At 46.2% G+C, this 25,442-nt stretch overlaps 1 protein-coding gene and 1 non-coding gene across 12 annotated transcripts in view; both read right to left on the bottom strand.

Annotated features, from left to right (window-relative positions):
- The window catches only part of THRB (thyroid hormone receptor beta), a 392,336-nt gene that overhangs the window by 81,520 nt on the left and 285,374 nt on the right, over nucleotides 1-25,442 (bottom strand). For all 11 annotated transcript variants that reach the window (XM_027086498.1, XM_027086499.1, XM_027086497.1 and 8 more), the window contains one exon: nucleotides 25,322-25,385. In XM_027086498.1, the coding sequence (XP_026942299.1) occupies nucleotides 25,322-25,343 (22 nt within the window). In that variant the 5' untranslated portion in view covers nucleotides 25,344-25,385. The remainder of the gene's footprint in view (nucleotides 1-25,321; nucleotides 25,386-25,442) is intronic.
- LOC113609414 (U5 spliceosomal RNA) lies at nucleotides 25,067-25,178 on the bottom strand. The gene has a single exon (XR_003428622.1). It is a non-coding gene; the product is annotated as a U5 spliceosomal RNA (small nuclear RNA).

Raw genomic sequence — 25,442 nt, 5'->3', positions numbered from 1 at the left:
CTAGTAAACTTATCCATCTCTCAAATCCCACAGCTCTAAGCACAGTGTCTTAACATGACAGGACCTCAATAAATGTTATTTGGAAATAACTGAATGTAATCTAGGCAGGTCAGAAAACCCCTGAAGCCGAAACAGAGCACACACAGACTCTTATCTATCGAGGAATTTCTACCCACAGAACAGTAATGTGTTCTGTGCGAGACGAGTCAGGCAGACCGCTCAGCGTGAGCAGCGAAGGCGGCCCCGCCAGGGACAGATGCTGGGGCACAGGCTGCGGGGTGCTCTGTGCTCAGAGAAGACAGAAAGGGCGGCCGGGTGACTCTGCTCCTCCCACTGCCAGGCTGGGTGATCTCGCTGCTTTTACTTTGGCGTTTGTACCCCATGAGTGCTCTGCCCAAGCCACAGGTGTAGCCCACTGTTTGCTTCCCAGGCCGCGTGTGCGGCCGAGCTCCACAGACGTGCCGCTGTGTGGCCGGTGAGTCTCAGGGCCGTCCTCTCAGGCCCCCTGACCCGGCACAGCACCCCTGGTCTAGTAGCATCTGGGAGGGGGGTGGGCCGGCCACCAGAGGATGGGCTGCGGGCTTGTCTCCTGGTGCCTTTGGGTCTGCCCAGGTGGCGTTCTTTACCCGGCCTGGGAATCTTCAAGAGTGACCTGAAGCTGTACGGCCTTGGGCACCATTTACTTCCATTTATGAAGGCCTTGGCGGGTGGCGCTTCCCCAGAGGAAGCCACGGGACTTGTAAATTTGGAATATTTGGGCAAGAAATGGAGAGTTCTCTGAATTAGACAAAAATCAAATTGTTGACTATTTTTAAAGGATATTCACTATTACTACTTTCAAGAACTGTCAGGGAAGGTGACACAACTTTGCTGAGTAACCTGGGGTGAAAATACCTCACGGGGTGGGTGTGAAGGTGACATAAAGCAACATACGTACGAGGCCTAGCTTTGAGCAGAAATGCAAGTGCTGGCAGGGCTCCCTTCCTATTTTCCTACTAATGATTATGGAGATCAAAGCCACCGTTCCCGGTGGGCGGGATTACACAGACCCTAGGAAGCTTCCAGGGCAGGGTGGACAGTGTCCACACAGCCTCTCTTACTATGCCAGCCTGTGGTGAGTTCCTCTCCTTTTGAAACACATTCGTTGTTTGTTCTAAAAACATGCAATCGTGTACTGTTTCTGAGATCTCACTGATATATATTCGTATTCCCAATATAAAGACTTGGCTAGCCCTGGAGGTTGGGACCAGAGACTACCTTGATATTCTCTACAATTTAAACCTGCAAAATGGAATGAAATGCTCTGACCATTGTAAGGCACAAGAGGGAATGGGTCACAGCTGAGGATAGGGCCTTCCAGGCCCCTGGCTTCTAAATGACTTGTGGCTAGGGAGAATAAGGAAGGAAGGAAACCATGTATATTATTGTGTACAAGGTATTTACATGCATAATAATAGTAATAATGCTGGTGTAAGCAGCTTTGGGCAGGAAAGAGCACTTTGCGGGAAGGAGCTCTCTGCAGGAGGTCCCTTTTGTCTTGTCACCTTTATACTGTCACCAACCTTAAACCAGGCGCCCCATGCTCTACTCATCTCTGGCCCAAGCACACTTTTCAAATCTTTGGATCACACAATACGCTGCTTAACCTGTTGGTTCTTTCTTTAGATCAAAGAAGTAGAACTGAAGAATAAGTAATTAACAGACCACCAGATCTCTTCCCCAGCTTCCCCTCAGTCACCTCAAGAACGAACAGCATCTAAAGAAAGATCACGAGATGACAAGCCTGAACTTGGCAGTGGGAGCCTACGAGTCTGACCTCCTACCTCAATGATTAACTGAGATTACTTCCCCTTTTCCCTTTAAAAATTTTCATGGCCAAGTAGTATCTTTGGAGTTGGTTTTGGGATACAAGTCCACCTTCTCCCCAGATTGCTGGCTTTGTGATTAAAAGCAACATTTTCTGTTTCTACCAACCCTTGCCTCTTGAGTACTGATTTTCGAGCTGGCAGCAGCTAGACCTGAGTTTGGTTACACTGATAAAATGTACTGAGCACTTACTATATGCCAGGTTACTAGACTGGGCTCCATAAATACAAATTACTGTTCACTGAGCACCTACTGTGTGCCAGGTAACCTCCTAAGTGTTTTTCATACATTATCTCATTTATATGCATAGCAATATCAAGAAATAGGTATTGTGTCTGTCATTTAAACCAGTGAGGAAATAAGGGTGGAGGCGAGTTAACTGACTCCTGTGTTTCTGTTTAGGATGGGTTACACAATGCACAATAATTATTAGTTCCCCGTTACATTTGTGAGTTCCTTAACAGCTGGGACCATGGCTTGTTTAGCTGCTTGCCCAGCACACAGCACTGGGGTCTGGTCCACTGAATGCTCTTTGCCTGGACTGAAACTGAACTGAATGGGTGGCTCTCCCCATCTCCATCCCTCTCCTCCACAGCCCAGTGGGAGCATCCTTCTCCCCTCTGTGCTTGTTCTGTTTTCCTGTGGCTCAGCTAAGTGTCCTTTCCTATGGCCCCTACACACTTTCCCCCAAACTTCTCTTCCTTTATTTCCTCCCCTTTCCAAGCGCTATGTGTCTGTGGCTATTTCAAGATCTGGAGCAGAGGTCTCTAAAGAAACTGGGCGCTGGGGTTTGAGAAACAAATAATGACATTTTATTTGAAAATTTAGAAAGAAAAGCTTTTATTAACACTGCATTGATGTACGTACAGAATGAATGAATGAATGAATGAATGAATGAAAGAAATACTGAGGCGGGGGTAATGTGCTCAAACATCCCAGTCAGGGCTTACTCATCAGCTGCTCCACTCCTGAAATTTTATAAACAAGATTGCTGAAGCCCTTGTTCAGCCTTTGTCTGTTTACCTGAAACGCGTCCTCAGAAATATCGTCTTGTAGGCAAAGTCTTGCAAAATTAGCCTCTTTGTTCAGATAGGCTGCTTTCCATTGCTGTGTGGTTTTGGTTTTCTTTTCCTGAGCACTTGCCTATTAATTTGCCCTTTTGTTGAGCCTGGCCTTCTCTGCCCTTGCATGCAGGCGAGTTTAAGTTTGCTATCACAGCGGTTTTCTCTTGTTTCCCTGGCAGTGATCCTCGGTCCATTAAGTGAGTGAGATCTGGGAACTGCTAAGACAGAAACAAATCTTTTCCTTATCTGGCTGGTCTCACTTCTCCAGTTTTCCTGCCTATTCCACTAGGCAATCACTATCTCCATGAAAAACAATCAACATAGCCATAGAAATCTCAAATAAGTATTCTGAAACTAGAAACTACAATGATCATCTCTTGGTAAGTTAAAACCATTAAACATTTTTACAAGTGTGTGTGTTTAGAACCTTTAAATGGGATGCACATTCATCCCTTTTAAAGTTTAGCTTGAAACAAAGTTAAAAACCAAGCAACAAAACAACCTGTGTTCAAAGTCCACGGGGGAAACTCCACTTGGAGTTTCACCCCATGAAAACGTGGCAGTATTTACCCACACGGGAAAAGCTGAATGCTGGAACACCGACCACAGGCCCCAAAGACTGGGAAAGGACTTTCCAGTGAACACAATGGAATCCTCCCTTGGGAATGGTCATTGGTTTTCCATAATTCATACCGAATTTAATCAGAGAATCCTCAGGTCGGATGACTCAAACTTGGAGGTAATTACTCTAATGGCCACAGAGATTCCATTTAGGATATTAAAAAGGCTACAGCTGTTGCAGAAACATTCCTATTAAAGAGCCACAAATGCACAGTAAAGGGAACAGATGTTTGTTGCCAGGATTAGATTTCTCCTGTGCGAAAGTTCAGGTCTTAGTGTTGATTCTTGTTGCCAGTCCGAACCCACAGTTTTGAAAAAAAACATAGGTCGCCTGTAAGCTCGGCCCCATTTTATGTTCCCAAACTTGAAATACACCTTCCACAAGTAGGAAAGAATGTGAATCTTTTCGAACTTTGGAACCTAGGACCGGGACATAATTTGTGGATCAAGAACAAATTTTGAGATTTACCATTTATCAACTAAAAAGACAAAATATGGCTTGGGTAATGAGAACAATTTTGTACAACACACTTCAAAGGAGTCTTATTACTTGGCAGCAAAACACAAATTCTATCAATGAAATTACACACACTCAGGGCTTAACAAACTGGACAAACATATATGCTGGTGTTAAAAAAATAAAGTCACATACAAGCCTACAGAGGCCCCTTCCTCTGGGTTTTCATAGAATCTCACGACCGTTTTTCCAGATATTGCTTTGTGCAAAGGGGTAACTAGGAGCGAGATCTCGGCAGATATGCCCTTCATTTACAGAGGAAATATTTCAATCTAGAGAAGGACTGCCCATCTCCAACCTGCCCGCCCCCCAGCGAGGGCCAGGCGTGCCCCATGGCCCCTCCATCTCAAATGGCTTGTGAATGTCTAAGAGGTCTTGTTACTCTCCCGTAGTCTGAGGACCCACAGAATCAGCGTCACCGGGAACTTGTTAGAAATGTGGGATGCTGGCCCCAGAATGGATGAATCAGAATCTGCTTTTAAACCAGATTCTCAAGGGATTCACGTGCACACTGATGTCTAAGACACTCTGTTCTAGGGCACAGTCTCCATACAAAGTAGACAAGATTTGTTAAACGTGTGGCTTAGCCAGTTTAAACTTTGGTGGGATTTTTAATATTTACTGCAGGGAGAGATGATTTTCCTATCCAGAGATCAGAGAGGAAAGTAGTATTTGATGGGTTGCAGGTTAGGGAAAGTAAAGGGACGTGCCTTTATTATTTTTTTAAATTTAATTTTATTTATTTTATACAGTAGGTTCTTATTAGTTATCCAGTTTATACACATCAGTGTATACATGTCAATCCCAATTGCCCAATTCAGCCCACCCCGCCCCCTGCCACTTTTCCCCCTTGGTGTCCACATGTTTGTTCTCTACATCTGTGTCTCTATTTCTGCCCTGCAAACCGGTTCATCTGTACCATTTTTCTAGGTTCCACATATATGCGTTAATATACCATATTTGTTTTTCTCTTCCTGACTTGCTTCTCTCTGTATGAGAGTCTCTAGATCCATCCACGTCTCTACAAATGACCCAATTTCGGGGACGTGCCTTTAATGCCTTTATTTCCTAAATGGTTAGTTGGTAACTTTGCTTCATGAAATGAAAAAATCCAAACACAAAGATTTCCGATTATAATTTCCTTTCCTTTCATTTCATTTCCTCTCTAGAGATATCCAGCAAAATAATAAAAGTAATAGCTAACATTGAATGTAGGCTTACTAGATGCCAGGCACCCATTCTGAGACTAAATGTAAGATTTAATCTTCACAATATTCTGTGAGGCAGCAAGATTATCCTCAGGTTTTAGATGAGGGAACTGGTGCACAGAGAGGCTTAGCAACAAGCTCAAGATCACACAGTGAGTAAGGGACAGAGTCAGGATCCAAACCCGAGGAGGTCTAGCTGACCACGCCACACCTCTCCCTGTTATGGGAAACCAACAGCAAATGACTTAGGTGACCATCTCAGGCAGAAGAACTAAATCCTGTGGCCTGAAACACGGAGTTAGAGGTTTGAAATAAAGACACTAAAGCTCAGAGAGGTCACGTTCGTGCTGCAAGTCACCAGATGAGGGAAGTGCTGGGGTGGGTCTTCTGATTTTTCATCCTATGATCTTTTAATTCAAAACATACTTTTTTTTTTTTTTGGTATACAACAAGGATTTATCGCTCAATCTCAACACTTTCAAATTCTGACATTTTCACTCCGTACCTCAAACATTAGGAGCTGTTTTTCTAATTAAGACTTTTGTCTTCCAGTAAATCTACCAAACACAAGACAGCTCTGCAGGGCATGATTCTCATTCCCACACTGATTTTTTCAAAAGGCTAATGTTTATGATAGTACCGGCTCTGCCTCCAAGTGGCCAAAAAACTTAGAAAGAAAACAGAAACGAACAGCCGAGGTAAGGAAGAACTGACTTGTGTCCTAGCTGCCCATCTCAAAGGTTAAAAGGCCACCTGATGGTTTAGAACTGACAACGGGATAATTTCATTTGGAGTTTATGATATTGAGAGGTAGCCCTTTTAGAAGGTCTCCTGGGTGCCAGGAACGGTGCACACAGTGCTTTATTTACTCATTAGAACGATGCTGTGAAGGAGATGGTGTTATGAGCCCCGTTTCATGGATGAGGAAACGCTGGCCGAGACAGCTAAAGATATTGTCCAAAGTTACAGACAGTAAACGGGGAGCTCTTCTCATACTCCCTAGGTTACATTCTGCAGGTGAGGCAATGGTAGCCCAGAAAGAAAAACATTTGCCCACAGTCACGAAGCTAGTTAAAGGGCAGTGCTGTGCTTGGAATCTTCCTCCAGAGGGGCCAAGCTTGGCTTGATGGCAAATGGGAAATCCTAGGGAATGACAGTGGACCGTCTCAGCGTACATATTGCTTTGAGAGAGGTTCATCTAGCTCCTCAGGAAACATGGCTTCAGAAAGCCAAATCTCTCCTTAAAAAAAGAACGGAGGGGCTTCCCTGGTGGCGCAGTGGTTGAGAGTCCGCCTGCCGATTCAGGGGACTGGGTTCGTGCCCCGGTCCGGGAAGATCCCACATACCGCGGAGCGGCTGGGCCCGTGAGCCATGGCCGCTGAGCCTGTGCGTCCGGAGCCTGTGCTCCGCAACGGGAGAGGCCACAGCAGTGAGAGGCCCGCGTACCGCAAAAAAAAAAAAAAGAAAGAATGGAATCCAAGAGCGTATTTCTTTAGAAATGTAGGGTGCACATGATGTCCAAATGAACAGGCTTGTCTTATTTTGAGCATGGAACAAGAGATGTTTGAGATGCAAACATTTCCAACTTTCTGAAAGTCTGGCCTGAGATATTTTCTGACCAAATAGTAACCAAAAGAAGAACAAATATTGTGCTGTTAGCAATTATCCCGTGTGTCTGGTACGCGTCCACAAATGGCAGCTTCTGCAGAAGGAGTCGAGCTACCAAAGTGATGGAACCAACGCGCTCTCCAACCAAAGAGTGTGTGTTCTCTTGCGCATTCTCGTGGTTGGATTTATTTGGGACAGTGTGGCAAGCAAAGTCGAAGGTATCAAAAATGATCCACACTTGCTTCCCAAGACGGAAGGGCAGCTCACTTCCTGGGGCTGCCTTGCCTACAGCTGCCTCAATTCTAGGGGCCCATTTGCCTGGAAGATGAGACAAGGTGGGGATGAGGAAGTAAACTGCCAAAGTGAGGAACCTGCTCTGGAAGAAAAATCCCATTCTGCATGTTACCTCCTCACGAGGGTCACTCAGGGGACCCACATACCGACTCACAAAGAGTCACAGCCTGAAGCTGCCATGAGCACCTACAGGGTTGCCCCTAAGCTGGCGGTCTGCACCCAGGATTTTGCCTTCCTGGAGACAGCTGACAGCGTCTGGAGACAGGCCAGGGATGCTGCTAAACATTTTACGATGCACAGGCTAACCCTCCACGAGAATTATGCAGACCCTCAAATCAATGGTGCTGAGGTTAAGAAACCCGCCTGCAAGACCGTGAGGTGAGTGAGGTTCTCGTGGCCTCTGGTTCAAAATGCTCTTACTCTGGACTTCCCTGGCGGTCCAGTGGTTAAGACTCCGCGCTTCCACTGCAGGGGGCGCAAGTTTGATCCCTGGTCGGGGAGCTAAGCTCCGGCATGCCACGCACACAGCACAGCAAAAATAAATACTAAATAAAATTTTAAAAATTCTCTTCCTCTGACCCGAGTGAGGCACTGGGGTTCCTCCTTTCTACCCTCCTCCCACGGTCAGGGTGACTGATTCCAGGGAGGGACAGTCCCGTTGAATTAATACACACTAAGGTGTGAATGGCTGATAGATCCAGCACTAGCAGGAACAGCTGCAGTTTAAGGGACTCATGAATTTAATCTAAATTCAGCTCCAATCTGGGAAATTTTAGCGAGAGTGCCCTAATAACACAGGCACTTATTTTTAGTAGATGGGCGAGATGGTGAAATTTGCAAAGCATTGCTCACCTTTTAAAGTCCTAACATACATAAACAAATCTGTGATGTGGTTCCATGGGGATATAGTCGTGAATACCTTTTTATTTAACTTTTTTTTTGGCTCTGCCACGCGGCTTGTGGGATCTTAGTTCCCCGACTAGGGATTGAACCTGCGCCCCCCGGCAGTGAAAGTGCGGAGTCCTAACAACTGGACCGCCAGGGAATTCCCTGAATACTTTTTTTATTACAAGCAATTATTTGTACTTGGTATTGATCACAGTTGCTTTCCAGCAAGGGAAGAAACCCTATAAAAAATTCCTGTGCCCCAAACAGAGCTTATTTACCTTCTCTTCATTTCTAATATTGACTTGTGGGTTTGATACGCCAGGGCCCATTTGCTGGGTATTTGAACGGCCCTCGTTACCATAAGTCCCAGGCTGTCTCCTCTCTGGACTGCTGTGGACCTATATTTGGACGGCAGGCTGCGTAGGCTTTTATTTAAAGCAAGCGAAGCAGACACAGCCTGAGCAAAATAATTAGCCGTGGAGATGAGTGTCAGAGTCATTTCTTCTCATTTTAAGGCTCAGAAACAGAAGATTTTGCCCTTCCGTACGCAGAGGGTGTGACGACGTGAAGCGGAAGTGATCCTCGCCTGCCAGACCTACATTGGGGCGACCACTTTACTTCGCTCTCCAGATTCTTTGTCCTGATGAGCAACAGCTAGGGGACGTATATGGTAGATTGATGGGTAGCAGTATTCCATGCTGAATTTCAGAGGCAAATTAGCAGGCTCCATGGGTCTTCATCTTATGGGCTCTGGGTAGTAAAATTCAGAGAAGAGCTGGAGCTGAGAGGGGACCTTAGGGCTCACACCAGTTCAAACACCTCGTTTACGGAAAAGGAAACGGGAGTCCAAGAAGGGGGCCTGGTTTGATGGAGGCCATTTGGACAGAGTCACAAGCAAAACCAAGGCTGACCTCCCACAAGTGTACCGACTCCTAACACCAAGTTCCATCAGGAGCCTCCACTGTGACACAGGGAGCGCTGAGACCGTCTGGGGTGAAGCTGGGTGAGGGCAGGTAGCCTTCATCACGATGAAGCGACCTCCTTGTTTCCAGAACAAGCAGCTCCTGGTTCCGTGTCTCGAATCTGGCCTCAGGATAGAGGCAGCGGCTGATTGTTTAGGATGAACTAATACCGGGCTGAAGTGGTCCTTGTCCCAAGATAACTGGCAGACTCTCTCAACCAGTGCTCTCCTGGGGGCGGGCCCACGATGCTATTCTACGGGAATGAGCAATGCCGGCACTGCAGCGTGCCACTGACGGTGGGAGTGGGGGACAGTGGTAAAAAGCTACAAGGGGCCCAAGCAGAGCGGACCCTTCGACAGAAAGAGCTACCGAGAGATAGAAAGAGGGTGAGATGGGGATGGACAAGACAGACTGGGGACTGTGGACCCGACAGCCTGTCCAGGAACCCCATACTCTAGACAGTTTTTTTTGTTTTTTTTTTTTGCGGTACGCAGGCCTCTCACTGCTGCGGCCTCTCCCGCTGCGGAGCACAGGCTCTGGACACGCAGGCCCAGCGGCCATGGCTCACGGGCCCAGCCGCTCCGCGGCATGTGGGATCTTCCCGGACTGGGGCACGAACCCGCGTCCCCTGCATCGGCAGGCGGACTCTCAACCACTGCGCCACCAGGGAAGTCCACTCTAGGCAATTTAATTCTTGTCCTCTTGGCCAGCGCATGTGGAGATCAAAGGCCTTTCTTCAACTAATTTGTGGCACATGGCAAATCCTTGACAGGGTCAGGAAAAACAGCAGATTCTGAATCTTGGAAATTTGGAATCTTAAGCCTCTATGAATTACACATGCCATGGACTCTGTAATTTGAAAGGAGAGAAAATCCACCACGGCTACAACTGCCCTTCCCCAAAGCAGAGATTAGGCGAATCACAGGCCTGGTCAATATTTCCTGAGTTCTTCCAAGGGAAGGGACTGGGTAAGAAATCCTCGTCTGGAAAGGTGAGAACAATAGAATTGGGTGTCTTATGGAGGCAGGCTAGGGGCCAAAAGATTCTAGAAGCTTTAGTAATAGATTTTCAGTGATGTCTCCTTTCACAGACATCCTACAGGGATGTTTGAAATGAATGGGCACTTCTCAAGGATCAGGCCTGGAAAGTGGGACTGGAAGACCTATTTCTGAGTCACTCCCATGACTCTTTACTTCTTGGACTGTGGGATGGGTTGCTGGGGAAAGCTGGGTGGCATTTGGCCATGGGATTTAGCAAATGTGCTTGAGCAAGACGACAAGATAGGCGCATTTGTCCCCTTAAGCTTTCCTGGTGGGGTGGTGCATTTGACCTGGAGCTACCTAGGTGGTGGTGGTGGTGATAATCAATGCCACAAAGACGGCGTTTATTGTTTAGTACTTGAGCTCCCAGTGTTCCAGCCGTGGTGCTAAGCATGTTGTTTCTTTTGACCCTTACGTTAGTATCGAGATCGCTAGTGGTCATGCCCGTGTCACAGATGAACAAACTGAGGATTCAGAAAGGGGAGGCCACTTGCCCAAGGTCACCGCTGAAGAGGTAGAGCCACACTGGATCCCAGGTGGATGCAACCAGAGGCCTGTGCCCTCGGCCCCCCTGCTGCCTTTTAAGGGGTCAGCAGCGTGGATATGGTTTGGGGCGTTCGCAATGGCTGGTGCAGAGCTAACTGGAGTCGAGATGGATAGACTTTCCTGGTTTGGAGACACACGATGTCCTCATCGTTTACCTGCTCCCTCTCCCCTCCAGCCTTTTCCGCATTTAAAAGGAAAAGATAAAAGCAAACAAAGAGAAGTAAAACAGAGCTTCATGGAAAGAATGAAGCAAGTAAGAAACAGGCAGGCTTTCCAACAAACCAATAGAAAGCTCCTCTGTCCTTTTGAGAAATCATCAAAAGCAGTAAGACAAGGGCTGGGAATCAAGAAGGACCAAAGGGGAGGGGCTCCTCCGGGGTCTCAGGAGAGAACCTCAGCCAGAAGACGAGGCCTCCGGGTCACCGGGATGCGGACACTGAAACCTCCCCTCCCTTGGGGACCTTGCAGGCTCTTCCTGACCTGTCAGCAAGCAGGAGGGACTTGCTGCTCTCAGGGACCCACTCAGCACCTCTAAATATCCTCCTTCCCTGATCTGTAAAGGCTGCTTTGGGACGTAAAGGCCACCAGCCTTCAAGTGATGCTCTCTGCTTTCACGTTTCTGTTTACTCTTTCTGGAACCGAACACGGATTTTTTGGTAGCTCATCTCATTATGTTTCAAGCCCTTGTACCTTAACCATGCCTCATGGAATCATCACCCTGTCAATTCAGTCCCAAACAACAGGAAAACCTTCTCCACGGGACCTCTTCATCTCTCAGATGCATCGTTAGTCACTGATGTAGGCTACTTAGAATTTCTAGGGACAAACGTGTCTTCCTGGCTTAGATGCGTACAGCCAAAAAGAAATCAAAAGTCCTATCAAATTTGCAGTGTGAGGGCTTCCCTGGTGGCGCAGTGGTTGGGAGTCCGCCTGCCGATGCAGGGGACACGGGTTCGTGCCCCGGTCCGGGAGGATCCCACATGCCGTGGAGCGGTTGGGCCCGTGAGCCATGGCCGCCGAGCCTGCGCGTCCGGAGCCTGTGCTCCGCAACGGGAGAGGCCACAACAGTGAGAGGCCTGCATACCACAAAAAAAAAAAAACAATTGCAGTGTGTGCAGAGGAGGGTGGTGAGGGGAGGCCAGAGCACTCAGGTGTATTGAGTGCCCACCAGGGACGATGACTGTATGCATATTACTCTGTGCCTTTTTTATTTATTTTTTTGACCTCTGCTGTTTCCCTGGGGACCACAGAACTTGTCACACAGGAGCACCCCCATAAATGTTGACTGATTCACTTAGATTCTCACTGCAGTGCTAGGATGCTTTCTGCCCCCATTGGACAATAAGAAAATTAAGACTCCACGAGCTTAAGTGACTTGCTCAAATTCACAGGGTTAATAAGTGGCCAAGGGGGGATTTGGCCCCAAGGACACATGACTCCAATGTTCTTTTCACTATACCACACCAACTCCAGAAGCAACTAGAACAGGTGGGCAAAACAGAGCATTGTAGCCCTGTCTAAAGAGGCTGACAGTACCAGGAGGAGGTGCAGAGGACTGTCACAACTTTTTGAACACAAAGATGACTTTAATATAAAGACCAAGTCCTTGCTGAGCTCACTCACTTCCAGAATATTCTCATGCATTTGTACAGCCCTTTGTGACACAGACTCATATCAGAATCCGTGTCTCCCTGCTTCTTGGCCACACAGCTGGACTGCACTTCCCAGCTACCCTTGCAGTTGAGAATGAAAGCATTGGCCACCACCTCCAGGCCCCTCCTATAAAGCATCTCCACGCATCTTTTCATTTTCTTTCCTCCCTTCTCCTGTTGAATGGAGAGAATTCTGAAGTCCTAGAGGTGAGTGGGGATGGAAGAAGGAAGGAACCTGGGTTCCCAAAGGACCACAGGAACATTACCCACCAAGCAAGAACACGCGGCTTTGGATTGAACATGAGTCAGATGTAAAATTCTGTTGTATGAACTCACTGAGATTTTAGGGTTCATCTTGCTAAAGCCGAGAGCACTGTTTTACTAATGGGCCTTTGAGAATTGCAAATAGCTTTCTTATCTATGATATCATTCAATCCTTTACAAATGCAACAAGTCAACTGGAAGCTGAAAGAGTGAGAGGAATTGTCTATGAGAACCATCAAACCATCTGTGTGGCCAGAAGCACATTCCTTTAAGTTCAGGGGCTTAGTTTCTCCACCTGTGATTTCAGGGTGTTGGGTCAGATGGTCTCTGAGATTTCTTCTAATTCTAAACCTCTATAAGTCTTTTTCGATGTCCAAAAATGTGCATTGGCGTGTTCAGACACTGATCTCTTGATACCGCGAGCCCCTCCAAGGCAAGGACTACTTCTCAGTTACCTTTATATGCCTAGAATCCAATCTCTTAGATGCTCTAAGGTTAAATTTAATTAGAATTTTCTGTTGGAAAAAACTCAGAGAACTTACGAATGTTCTGATTTATGCCAATGATTTCTTGATCCAATTTGGAGCACAGGATTGAAATGCTTATGAATATTTTCATTATGCATTACCGAGTATGGGTAGGCTATTTTACATTCATTTACGTAGACGTAATCTTTGAAGAATGATTTTATAATAATACTGAAAGGCTTTTTTGATTAAAGGGAGTGCCAGCAGTAATTGGTATTCTGATGCCTTCATTTACAGTTTTATTTAGCTGAGTAATATAGGAGCATAATCCCTATTTAGAGTTGAGAAAATTGGAGTACAGAACATTCAGAGTTTTCTCATTCAAATGGCCCTTCACTTGAGGTTCATAAAAGTAGTATTGGGCGAACTAGGAACAATTTAAAAAGTTTGAAAAGGCCCAAGGGAAATTATACAACCATAGGAGGCAGCCTGTGCCACTTGCATGAAAAATCTTATGCCTTCTGGTTCTTGAAAAATAAACACATTTTTTCTGTGTATCTGTGTCGTATGGGAACATTGGTCATTTCATCCTGCTCATTGAAAATATCAGATTATATATATGTTTTTGATGACTAAAAATAGGCAATGAATTCTATTACCCGAAAAACGCAATTTGGCAGGTAAAATGTTTAAAAGCACAGGGTTTAAGGGAGGTGGGAGGTTAAGGGTTAACAAGAGGGTCCTGGCAGAAAAATGGGAATCACAATTTGACACTGTATAGGTAGAATGAGATCGAAGGAAAGGAAACCAGTGATTTTTTTTTTTTTTTTTTTGCGGTACGCGGGCCTCCCACTGCTGTGGCCTCTCCCGTTGCGGAGTACAGGCTCCGGACGCGCAGGCTCAGCGGCCATGGCTCACGGCCCCAGCCGCTCCGCGGTATGTGGGATCTTCCCGGACCGGGGCACGAACCCGTGTCCCCTGCATCGGCAGGCGGACTCTCAACCACTGCGCCCAGTGCTTTTTTTTTTAAACTTCTTTTTATTGGCAGCTGCAGGGGGATGTGGGTCCCCCTCCCATTTTCTGCTATCACCTCCCCTTCCTGTGATTACATGTCGCTCCATCCTACCTCCTGGGGCGTGTGGGCATCCAGAAAGATGCTGTGTGCTATGGGCCCTTTGCCTCGGCTGGTATAGGAACTTCGGCCCATGGAAAATGAAGTATTAATAATGCCAGCCAGTGTTTTAAGATGCTTATCTTATTAGGGACTGCAGAAAGGAAGAGACTGTATTAAAAAATTATCTACTTCCTTTTGCATGAATTGTTTGCTTCAAATATTATGTTTAGATGACTCCATTAAAAATATCTTTCCATAAAATAATAAAGAATAACAAAGGTATTTCTTGGCTCTCACTTGTTAGAAAAAGAAAAGGCCTTAGGTGGTACAGAAAGTTCTTTTAAGAAATCCTACATAGGAGGCGGAATTTGAATGGGACCCTAAAGAGAAGGCAGGAATTATGGGAGTGAGCGAAGCAAAGCAGGGAAAATGTAAGCTTACCTGCACAACAAACCTTTGAAACCCTACAAACATTCGCTTACATCTGTTTTCTTCCATTGTAGTGCAGTAATGCTATGGGCCATTTCTCACCATTAAATTGACAGTCACTAATGTCGAGTGCCTACCTGTGCCAGGTACTGCCTGAGGAGGGCTCTTCCAGGCGAGTCTCAGTGGACCCTACCCTGTGTTAAGAGGATTTATATCCATCCTCCATCCTCACCACATCCTTTGAGAAAAGTTCAGCATTTTCAGCGTCGGGAGTTTTAAAAGCTCCCCGAGTGAATCAAACGTGCAGTCCAGACTGAGAACCGTAGCACCATGGGGCTGTTCCCCAGACAGCTACATTCTCTTGAGGCTTAAAATGGTAGTCATTTAATTTATAGGTTAAAAAAAACCCTCTTGGGGGTGGGGGAGAACTCCTCTCATAACCAAAAGCTGCATACAACTCAAACTACTCACTAAAAAAACATGGGGTGGCCTTCTGAGCTCAGTGTCCAACTCGATCATTTGCAAGAACTGGCAGGACAGAGAAATAAGTTTCCTCATGGCAGCTCCATTCCTGCAATGAACAATGCTGCCCGTGGAGAGCATCCCTAAAGGACTTTATGATCATGTGATCTGGAGGGGCTCCTACCCTGATGGGCCCTTGAGGTAAATGAGATGCTGCAGTCCACCAGCCAGATGCGGACTGCAGGTGCTGTGGGCTTGTCATTCCTGGGTGAAAGTGACAAGGCGCACTAGGTAATCAACCAGAGCAAAGCATCATGAATTACATCTCAGTTTGTCCCGGTTCACCCTAGATGAACAGGTGATGTTTTAGATGTCTTTTGTAGGTACTCAGAGGAAATGCCAGAATGGTTAAAAATGTTAGAACGAATGTTAGAAAGCAAACATTTGCTTAAACACAACCAATATGAAACAAAAACAAAACAAAACGCCACTAGATGAGTGGTTTTTAAGCTTCCGTGTGTATCAGAGTCACCTGGAGAGCTAGTAAGGAACCCAGAAGCCCAGGTCGTTGTCATTCGGTAACACTGTAGGATAGAGCTGGCTTTGCCTTTTTTGTAACCCAAATTTTCAGTGATTCTGATACCCCACCACCCAGTCTGAGAACAACTGCTCTTTTCTCAACACTCGGATGCATATTAGAATCACTTGAGGAGTCAAAAAAAACAAGACGCCAGAGGCTCCACTAGACCAGCTCGGCTGGCATCTCGCGGGTGGGGTGCAGGCATTGGTATTCTGAAAGAGCTCCCGAGGGGACCTGGACGGGCAGCCTGGCCTGAGAACCACTGTGTCCGGATGGTGGTTCTCAGACTGGCGTGTGCTTCAGAAGCACCTGGACAGTTTTAAAAGAATACTGAGTCTTGGGTCCACACCTAGAGATTCTGAGTTAGCTGGTCTGGGGTGCCACGGGCACTGGGATTTTACAAAGCTCCCAGGGTGACTGGAACGTGCAGGCAAATCAGAGCAGAACAAGGGTAGGTCCTCCCCCCAAAAGGAAGCCCGCTGAATCCAGCTTCCTTGCAGATTGTTATATACACACTGCTGAGCAAAAAAGACTAAGAGCTTCAGTTAAGAACGTAAGTCCTCAGGAATGTAATGGAAACCCCACTGTTAGCTTATCTTTTGTTCCTCCCATGTCATCTTTAATACCCAAAAGAAAATGGTGGGCAATCAAAAGTTCTGTAAGATTGGACCTCTGGAAAGTTGTACGGTGAGAAAAATGTCTTTTAAAGCGACTCTGTATAGCAGCATTTTAAAGCGATACTTAGAAAGCAATGGTGGGACTTCCCTGGTGGTCAAATGGCTAAGACTCTGCACTTCCACTGCAGGGGGCTCGGGTTCCATCCCTGTTCGGGGAACTAAGATGCCACATGCCACGTGGCATGGCCCCCCCAAAGAGAGAAAGCAATGGTGATGGGAATGTAATAGAAATAAAATTGAAAAGAAAAAAAAAAAAAAGAAAAAGAAAACGAGACCTGATCACTATTTAAAATCAGTTTCCGGGCTTCCCTGGTGGCGCAGTGGTTGAGAGTCCGCCTGCCGATGCAGGGGACACGGGTTCGTGCCCCGGTCCGGGAAGATCCCACATGCCGCGGAGTGGCTGGGCCCGTGAGCCATGGCCGCTGAGCCTGCGCGTCCGGAGCCTGTGCTCCGCAACGGGAGAGGCCACAACAGTGAGAGGCCCGCGTACCGCAAAAAAATAAATAAATAAAAAAAATAAAGTCAGTTTCCCATGCTTTGGGAACAGTGTCCAAACACTTAACGGTCCACCTTGGTGACCATGGGCAGGTCACTTCACCGTGCTCGCCTTTGCCTCCTGATGTGTGAAGTGTGAGGGTTAGAGAAAACGTCTCTCAGCTCAGCATCAGCACCATGACGGGATGCACCTGCATCCTACAGGCTGGGGAGCTGGACGTCCACACTAGTTTCCCTTCTACAGCACAGAAAACTCCAGAGCGAGAATGTCATGATGGCCGAGATGTAAAAGAAAAGTCAAGGGAGGTAAAGCACGAGCCCGGGACTGTCAGTTGCGGGTTGGGGACAGGTGGAGGTGGCTCAGAGAAGAAACGCTTGGCTCATTGCAAACGCAATACCATCACACGTTCATCAGGGACTAAATTCCTGTTGGGAAAAATGACTTTCAGTTCTTTTGAAGGACCTTGGGTGAACAGACAGGAAGATCTGTCCTGACATAACAGAACCTGTCAGGTTAGGGTCGATATTTGTGACTGTCAGCACGGACCGAATAGGGAGCTGCGGGCAATTCTTGGTTAAAGGGGGCTCAAAAGAGTGGAGATGGTGGATACTGAGGGGTGATGGTGGTGGTGGTGACAGTAGTGATGCTGGTGACAATGGAGGTGGGGAGGGGCAGGGAGTGGGGCCCCGGGTGGGGGTCCAGGAGAGGCCAAATACTGTAAAGGGTGGCTTCTGGGGGGATACAGGGGTTGTTGATAAGGAAATACCTTTCTTTTCTTTCTTTCTTTTATACAGCAGGTTCTTATTAGTTCCCTATTTTATACATGTTAGTGTATACATGTCAGTCTCAATCTCCCCATTCATCCCCCCAGCCCCGCTTTCCCCCCTTGGTGTCCATACATTTGTTCTCTACGCCTGTGTCTCTATTTCTGCCCTGCAAAGCGGTTCATCTGCGCCATTTTTCCAGATTCCACATATATACGTTAATGTATGATATTTGTTTTTCTCTTTCGGATTTACTTCACTCTGTATGACAATTTTTTTCTTCACTCTCGTGTTCCCACCTTTCACTCTATAAAGCCCTGTTTTTCCTTTCAAACTTAAAAAAAATTAATTAGTTAATTAATTAATTTATGGCTTCATTGGGTCTTTGTTGCTGCGCGCGGGCTTTCTCTAGTTGCGGCGAGCGGGGGCTACTCTTCGTTGAGGTGCGTGGGCTTCTCACTGCGGTGGCTTCTTGTTGCAGAGCACGGGCTCTAGGCACGCGGGCTTCAGCAGTTGTGGCACGTGGGCTCAGTGGCTGTGACTTGCGGGCTCTAGAGCGCAGGCTCAGTAGTTGTGGTGCACGAGCTTAGTTGCTCCGCGGCATGTGGGATCTTCCCGGACCACGGCTCGAACCCATGTCCCCTGCATTGGCAGGTGGACCCTTAACCACTGCGCCACCAGGGAAGTCCCAAAAGCCCTGTTTGTTCTTTGTTTTTTTTTTTTTGTTTTTTTTTTGACATGTCACCTTCCTGGCCACCTGGCTGCAGCTCAGATTTGGAAGGTGAAGCTGGTCCAGAAGCAAATGTCTTCGCATCCCCAGGAGTTTTGAGGGAAGATTTTCATGAATCTGGCTGAATTTGGTGAGATATCATGAATTTGGTCTTTGTCCGAAGGCCCCATGTTTTTCAGCAGGAAGTTTCTCTTCCAGGAGAAGTTCAGGAAGTTAACGAGGTGAGGGATGGGAGAGGGACAGAGACAGAGTCCAGAAGGCCAGCTCTTCCTTAGGTAGATGATGTTGCCAGGTCTGGCTTCCTTTACCCATTCGTATTGTAGAAAGTATCACTGTTCCTTCTGTATTTGCTTTCGTGTTAAAGAAAAGGGTGACGTGTTAGCTGCACAGAAATTCTCTTTTCTGTGTGTGTGGTTTTCTTGATTTTCCCCTGTATGGTGGACACTGGAGGAAATCTTGAACTGAGATGCTGGTCTCCTCTCTTCCCCAGACCGGACCCCGTTCAGGGACTTTCACTCTTCTAATTTGTGTGCGATGGGGGAAAATGTACAATGATAAGCAATTATGGTTCTCCCTTCCTTTGCTTTCTAAGATGAGTTCCTTAGAAAGGAAGATCTGTTTATTTTGCTGAGCAGAGCCTTACAGGGGGATGCAGACGGGAGAGACAGAGCGACGGGCCACCACCTCCAAGGGGAATGAACAAGTGGAGACGGGGAGGGAGGAGGGAGTGGCAGAGGGCGGGGCTCCTGACAGGAGTGGGCGGGGTCTGCAGCCGCCAGAGCCAGGAGGCGACCTGGGGTTTCTGCAGTTACCTCAGGAGTGATGGAGAGAGACGTCTAGGGAGGAATTTAAAGGTCCTCTGTGTGATCTGTCTGCGGCAGCCTTCCTCTCGCCCTCCAGGCATTTGGGGGAAGCCTGGCCTTTCCTTTCTAGCTGACTTGCAGTGAGATCTTGGTTACTTTGAGAAGTGGCACCATGCAGAGGAGGGAGCAAAGAGGCCCCCATTGCTTCAGGTGGTTAGATACCCAAGAAATAAAAGCCAAGTTCCCTTCTGTGATTGGCTCCACCGACAGTAGAGCTAGCTCTTTGGGCAAGTCGGTATTTTTCTTTCTCCAAAACTATTTGTGGCCACACTGTAATATGCACAGCTGGCTCTACGGAATCCAAGGCCACATTTTATTTTTGGCCACAACTGGGGAAACAGGAATTCGGAACAAAGTGAAATAAGCCTCCAGATGCCTTTTCAGAGTAATTATGCCAGGAGTATATGAATCAACGATCCAAGCTCCTGGTTTCTGGAGCAACGTGGGGAAAGGGAGCAGAGCCACATCTGGCTTCTGTGTTATGTCCCTTGCCAGGTGACCAGTACACAGACCTGGGCGTGGCTTTCCTGACTTTGGCAGGAGGGAAGGAAGGACAGCCAGCACTGTCGGGTTTCCCCTCCCTTCCCCCCCCAGCCTAGGGCAAGGGTACCATGGGGGCGTCTGTCGTTGGTGCAGAAAGTGTGTTTGTTGAGACAACCTTCCCTCTTAACTAGTCATCCCTGTGTCTAAGTGAAAAGAACTACGTGTTGGCACAGAAGTGTTAACTCATCTCAAGGACCCACTGAGCCCCTTTCTCAGCTGGCAAACAAAGACAGGAATCCTAAAATGACATCTCCAGAGAGCTCACTATATCTAAATTAAAAATTTCTGTATGTCAAGAATGCCGTAGCATCATGTTCACAAGCTTATCTGTAAATGGTACCAAATAAAAATTATATACGTAGAGATAGAAAGAGAGAGGGGAAAGAATTAAGCAAATGTGATAAAAGGTCAACATTTGAGGACTTTGGGTATTCTTTGAACTCATCTTGCAACCTTTCTGTTAGTATGGAATTACTTCAAGAGAAGAAAAATTTTTAAAAAGGTCAAATATTGCTATAAGCAAAAAGGAGAGACGTATACTAAAATGGGAAAAAGTTTGTAACATTTATGATAGTGAATTAAATCCTTAATATATGAATCATAAGAAAAAGACTAATAGTACAGTAGAAAAGTTCATTGCACAGGTAAGTTACGAAGAAGACGTTTAAGTTGCCAACTGTGTGTAGTCAAATCTATTATCAATAAGAAAAATGTAAAGTTTTGAAAAACTTTGATAAAAACTGTGATAAAACTTTGCCTAATTAATTGCCTTTCTCAAAATTAAACTACTACAAAACTCCAAAGTTAGAGGATATGGGATTAAATGGACACTGCAGTGCTGATTGGTCCAGTAACCTGGTTACGATTTGGCAACAGAAAAGGCTTTGAAAGATGTTCAGTCCCTTTGACCCAGCATTTTTGTTTTTTTTACTTCGTAGAATTTATCCTGAGGAAATAATCAGAGAGGTGTCACATTATGTACACTGTGGTTCATTATAACATTATTTATGATAATAGTATATTAAAAGCCTAACACGGGTTTGATGGGTCACTAAGTAGCTGTGAACAGAGTCCCATCTTAGAAGAGCATTTTTGATGGGAAATGCTAACAACACGCAAGCCGTTAACATTCATTATCTTTTTTTTTTTTTTTTGCGGTACGCGGGCCTCTCACTGTTGTGGCCCCTCCCGTGGCGGAGCACAGGCTCCGGACGCGCAGGCTCAGCGGCCATGGCTCACGGGCCCAGCCGCTCCGCGGCATGTGGGATCTTCCCGGACCGGGGCACGAACCCGTGTCCCCTGCATCGGCAGGCGGACTCTCAAGCACTGCGCCACCAGGGAAGCCCAACATTCATTACCTTTGAGTGGCGTCATTATCTGGCTGTGAGCAAGCTCTGGCCTCGTGAGGAGATATTCTCCATAGGTTGTAGAACAAGAGCACAACTGTGGTTCTATCTCTGAAGGAAGGAAGGCAGCAGTCATAAGGAGGGGTTGAAAAGCCTCAGGAACACTAGGAAGGCCACCTTTGAAAATGACGAGGGCTTTACAATAAAACACGAGCTTCCCCAGCTTAGGTGATTTGTTTGACTCTGAAAAACCTATACATTAGGATAGTCCGAAAACACAAAAAAAACCTTTCTCCAGGGTGCCCTTTTTGTCTACACCCAGCCTTCAATGTACCCATGCCCGACTTTATGAAAACGTGATTTACAAATGTTCATATCTGAGGTGCGACCTAATCTTCAAAGTAGAGGGAGAATTTCTCACTTTCTCCTTTAACTGACAAGGAAGTCAACCTCTAGAGACATTAGGTGGCTTGCTTTGTTATTATCTTGAATACGTAATAAATTGCTTCTACACATAATGAGAAAAATATAAAACCCGCAACGGGCAACTGGACGCTATATATGAACAAGCAAGGAAGTTACGGATGAAGAAAAAAATACAAGTGGCCAATAGACATGCAAAACAATTTCAACCGCAGGCGTAGTGAGAAATGTAAATTTCATCATGCTTAAGAAATCAGGACAAGGGGCTTTGATACAAAGCATCTAAATCAGATTCTTCTATATTGTTCAGAGTGGGGCGCGTGCCCCCATCTACTGCCTTTTCTGTGGCCTCCGACCTCCCACCTATACAAGACGTTGGGAAGGATAAAGAACCCTCCCCGTCATGACCTCCTACCACCAACGACAAATTTGCTTTCTTTCCTTTTTGAAAAAAGGAATGAAAATGGGTCATTTGTAGAGACGTGGATGGACCTAGAGCCTGTCATACAGGGTGAAGTAAGTCAGAAAGAGAAAAACAAATACCGTATATTAACGCATATATGTGGAATCTAGAAAACTGGTACCGGTGAACCAATTTGCAGGGCAGGAATAGAGACGCAGATGTAGAAAATGGACGTGTAGACACAGGGAGGGCCGGGGGTGGTGGGATGAATTGGGAGATTAGGATTAGACATATGTACACTACCATGTGTAAAACAGATAGCTAGTGGGAACCTGCTGTATAGCACAGGGAGATCAGCTCGGTGCTCTGTGGGTGGGCCGGGGGGAGGGGAAGGGAGGAAGATCCAAGAGGGAGGGGATATATGTATACAAACAGTTGATTCGCTTCGTTGTACAGCAGAAACTAACACCACATTGTAAAAGAACTATACCGCCGTTTAAAAAAATGAAGAAACAAACACACACGAAACAAGCACGCGAACAACCTGAGGATCACACAGTGAAAACACTGGGACACCTACAGAACGCTCCGGTCTTTCCCATCATGCACTCCTCCCCTGGCCCCTGGGACACACTGAATATAATGCCTTGAGCGAGAAAAAGGAGAAGGCAAAGGTCGTGGTTGGGAAGTTAGATGAACAAGCAGGTCACAGAGAAGAGGCGCAGGTCACACTGCTGAGTGAGGTCTATGTTATTTACACGGCAGGCTCATCACGGGGGTGACTTTATGTCACATCCTAACTCCCTAGAACCAGGTGAGGGGTAACGTAATAGAGCCCTGTTTCTGCCTCTCCAGGCACATTTAGAGGGGTCCGAGTTCTTAGTTCCCTTTTCAGTCAAGGCTAAAAGCCTCTCATTTGGGTATTTAAAATTTTAGGTATTCATATCTTAGAACAAACTCCCCTATGCGACGAATCATGATTTTCTGCAAAGTGGAGCTCATTATAATGACATAAATGTTAGCAGAGTCCCCCAAAGATTCCCTAGGAAGCCGTGCTTAATCCCAACCAATAAAATACGGTATCAAGGCACTTCCTTCCTTTCCTCTAAGAATCAGTATTTTCGGTGAGCGATTTCATACAATCCTAATGTCAAATTAGGTTAAGGTAGAGCAACGAGAACATTTTAGCAGGACTTGACTCCACTGCAGTGGATATTAAATAGCCCCAGAAAATAAACCATTCTCCATTTGAGTTAATGCAAAATACAGAAATTTCATAAGTGGCTGAAGGCGTTGTTTTAATCTGAAAATGCTTGTCTGCTGGGTTTTGGCAAAACACATTCAATGTTCTTACTCCTGTTCATTTAAAAATTGGTTTTCTTTTCATAAAGGTTAATTGATTTCCTGTATTGCATAACAGTAATAGTACCCATTATGTGTTTCAAAAAGAAAATATGCATATTTGCATATTATGTGTTTCAAAAAGAAAATATGCATATTTGCCCTTTAAGTTATGCTTTTAAAGCAAGCACTTAGTTCTGATGACTTACAGCTTTATTATGGTCTCCTTTTAGGTTTCTTAAAATAAACATGCAGCTTGAGACCACAGGAAAAGACAGAGGGAAAAGGACACTGTTTTATTTCATCCACAAACAAGGGAGTCTAACGCAATGATTTTCTCAGCTGAGCCCATTAACATAGACTGAGCATATGCATGTGTGGAGTAGATTTCTTTTGAAAATAGAATTGCTGTTAGTTTCTATGCTATGAAGCAAATGCTGGGAAGCAAAAGCATCCTCCTACACGGGGAGGTGGGGCAGCTGGTTCCAGCCCAGCCCACAGGGAAAGCATCCCGCATCCGCAGATGGGCTGAAAGCTGGCTTAATACAGAACCGTCTTAGAGTGAGCCTGGATTTCTAGCTCTGTCCTGGAGATGAGCTGATTTGGCCTGGGGATTCTGCTCAACAATAAGACTATCCTGACCCCTAGCATAAGAGTCAGCAAACTACAGTCTTCGGGCCAAAGCTGGCCTGCTGCCTGTTTTGTAAATAAAGTTTTATTGAGATACAGCCACGCCTATTTGTTTATGTATGGTCCATGGCTTTCCGAGCTACAATGGTCAAGTTGGCAGTGACACAGAAATGGGGGAGGGTGTGTTTTGGTGCCTGTTACTGAGAAATAAGATGGGAAGATAAGATGGGATTCCGAGGCTATCCTACGGGTGTGAATCATTCCAGTTTGTTCAGGTGATCGATCTTTTTGCTGCACCAGGAACTCGAGTATCAATGGGTCGAGAGACAGGGCAGTGATTCTGGGAGATGTAAGGTTATGGTCATTACGTTAAGGCTTGTAAACTTGCAGAAGGCTGAGGTCTATGGGTACCTGCCCTGCTGCCATGGTAACCAAACGACAGTCCTAGGCTTGGGGTTGGGCTGGACGGTGTGGTTATAAACTGAGAGCCCACGGTTGATTCTAGTCAGAAGACGTATATTGACTGGCCCATGAATCCTTGATAGTTTTATATGTTAACTGCTTGCATTTAGAAATGGGGATATTTTGGGGAATTCCCTGGCAGTCCAGTGGTTAGGACTCTGTGCTTCCACTGCAGAGGGCAAGGGGTTGATCCCTAGTCAGGGAACTAAGATCCCGCATGCCGTGCAGCGCGGCCAAAAAAACCCCTCCAAAAAAACCCAAATAGAAATGGGGATATTTCATCCCAAATCTGGCTTCCAGCTTCTCTTGAAAATTTGAAATCTCTGGACACACTGGGTTCCCTCCCTGCTTGTTGCCTGGTTCTCCTGTCTGGTTTGTTTTTCCTGACAGCCAGCTGTTTGGGGCATGGGTGTTATCTATCTGGCCCCTGGGGCCTGGGAGTTTGTAACCCCAGCTCTGTGCGTTGAACAGAGAATCCGTGCTATTGCAACCTTCTGTTCCTCAGGGGGCATTCTGTCTCGCCTCTGTCCCTTGCTTTCTAGCTCACTTTAGCTTATGTGCTCTCATCATATTCCATTCTGACTCTGCTGCTGAATATTCCATCAGGAAGATGTCTGAACTCAGTGGTCACTGAGTACATAGAGCCATTTCTTATACTGATCTGAATGAATGTGGCAGGTAAAAGTAGTGGGTGTGAGAGGGTAACCTTGGGAAGGCTGGCAACTAGGATTTCACTGTGAATTCTCATTTCCTCCCATCCTGTTCCTGGTGATGATGCATCTCAAGGCTTCCGAAAAAGCTGGAAGCACATTTGTTGGGATGTAGTCACAGGATATATTTGCATTTTTCCCCCCCTCTCCACAGAAATCTTTAGTAGAAGGCGAAAGATTTATACGAGCTGAAAAGAAACCAGAGTATGGCTATATTTGCATTTAATAACACTCATTGGCTGGGAAATAACTGTTGCTAAGACTCTTAGGTTGGTCTTTTAGGAAGCCTATATTTCTCTTTGGGTGGAACAAAAATGGAAACACACAAAGTAAAGAAAATAAAACAGATACCTGTCATACTGTTGGGAGTCATGGGTTAGTAATCATTCCGGACCCTTTTTTTCACTGACATCTCCTATAGAGAAAAAGACAAGAAAAATACCATGGGTTATAACCTGCATTTTCCATAAGG

This window comes from Aethalodelphis obliquidens, unplaced genomic scaffold, assembly GCF_003676395.1.
Source record: "Aethalodelphis obliquidens isolate GAN/ISIS:26980383/991018 unplaced genomic scaffold, ASM367639v1 scaffold56, whole genome shotgun sequence".
Classification (NCBI taxonomy): domain Eukaryota; kingdom Metazoa; phylum Chordata; class Mammalia; order Artiodactyla; family Delphinidae; genus Aethalodelphis; species Aethalodelphis obliquidens.
This window is presented reverse-complemented; position numbering and strand designations above follow the sequence as displayed.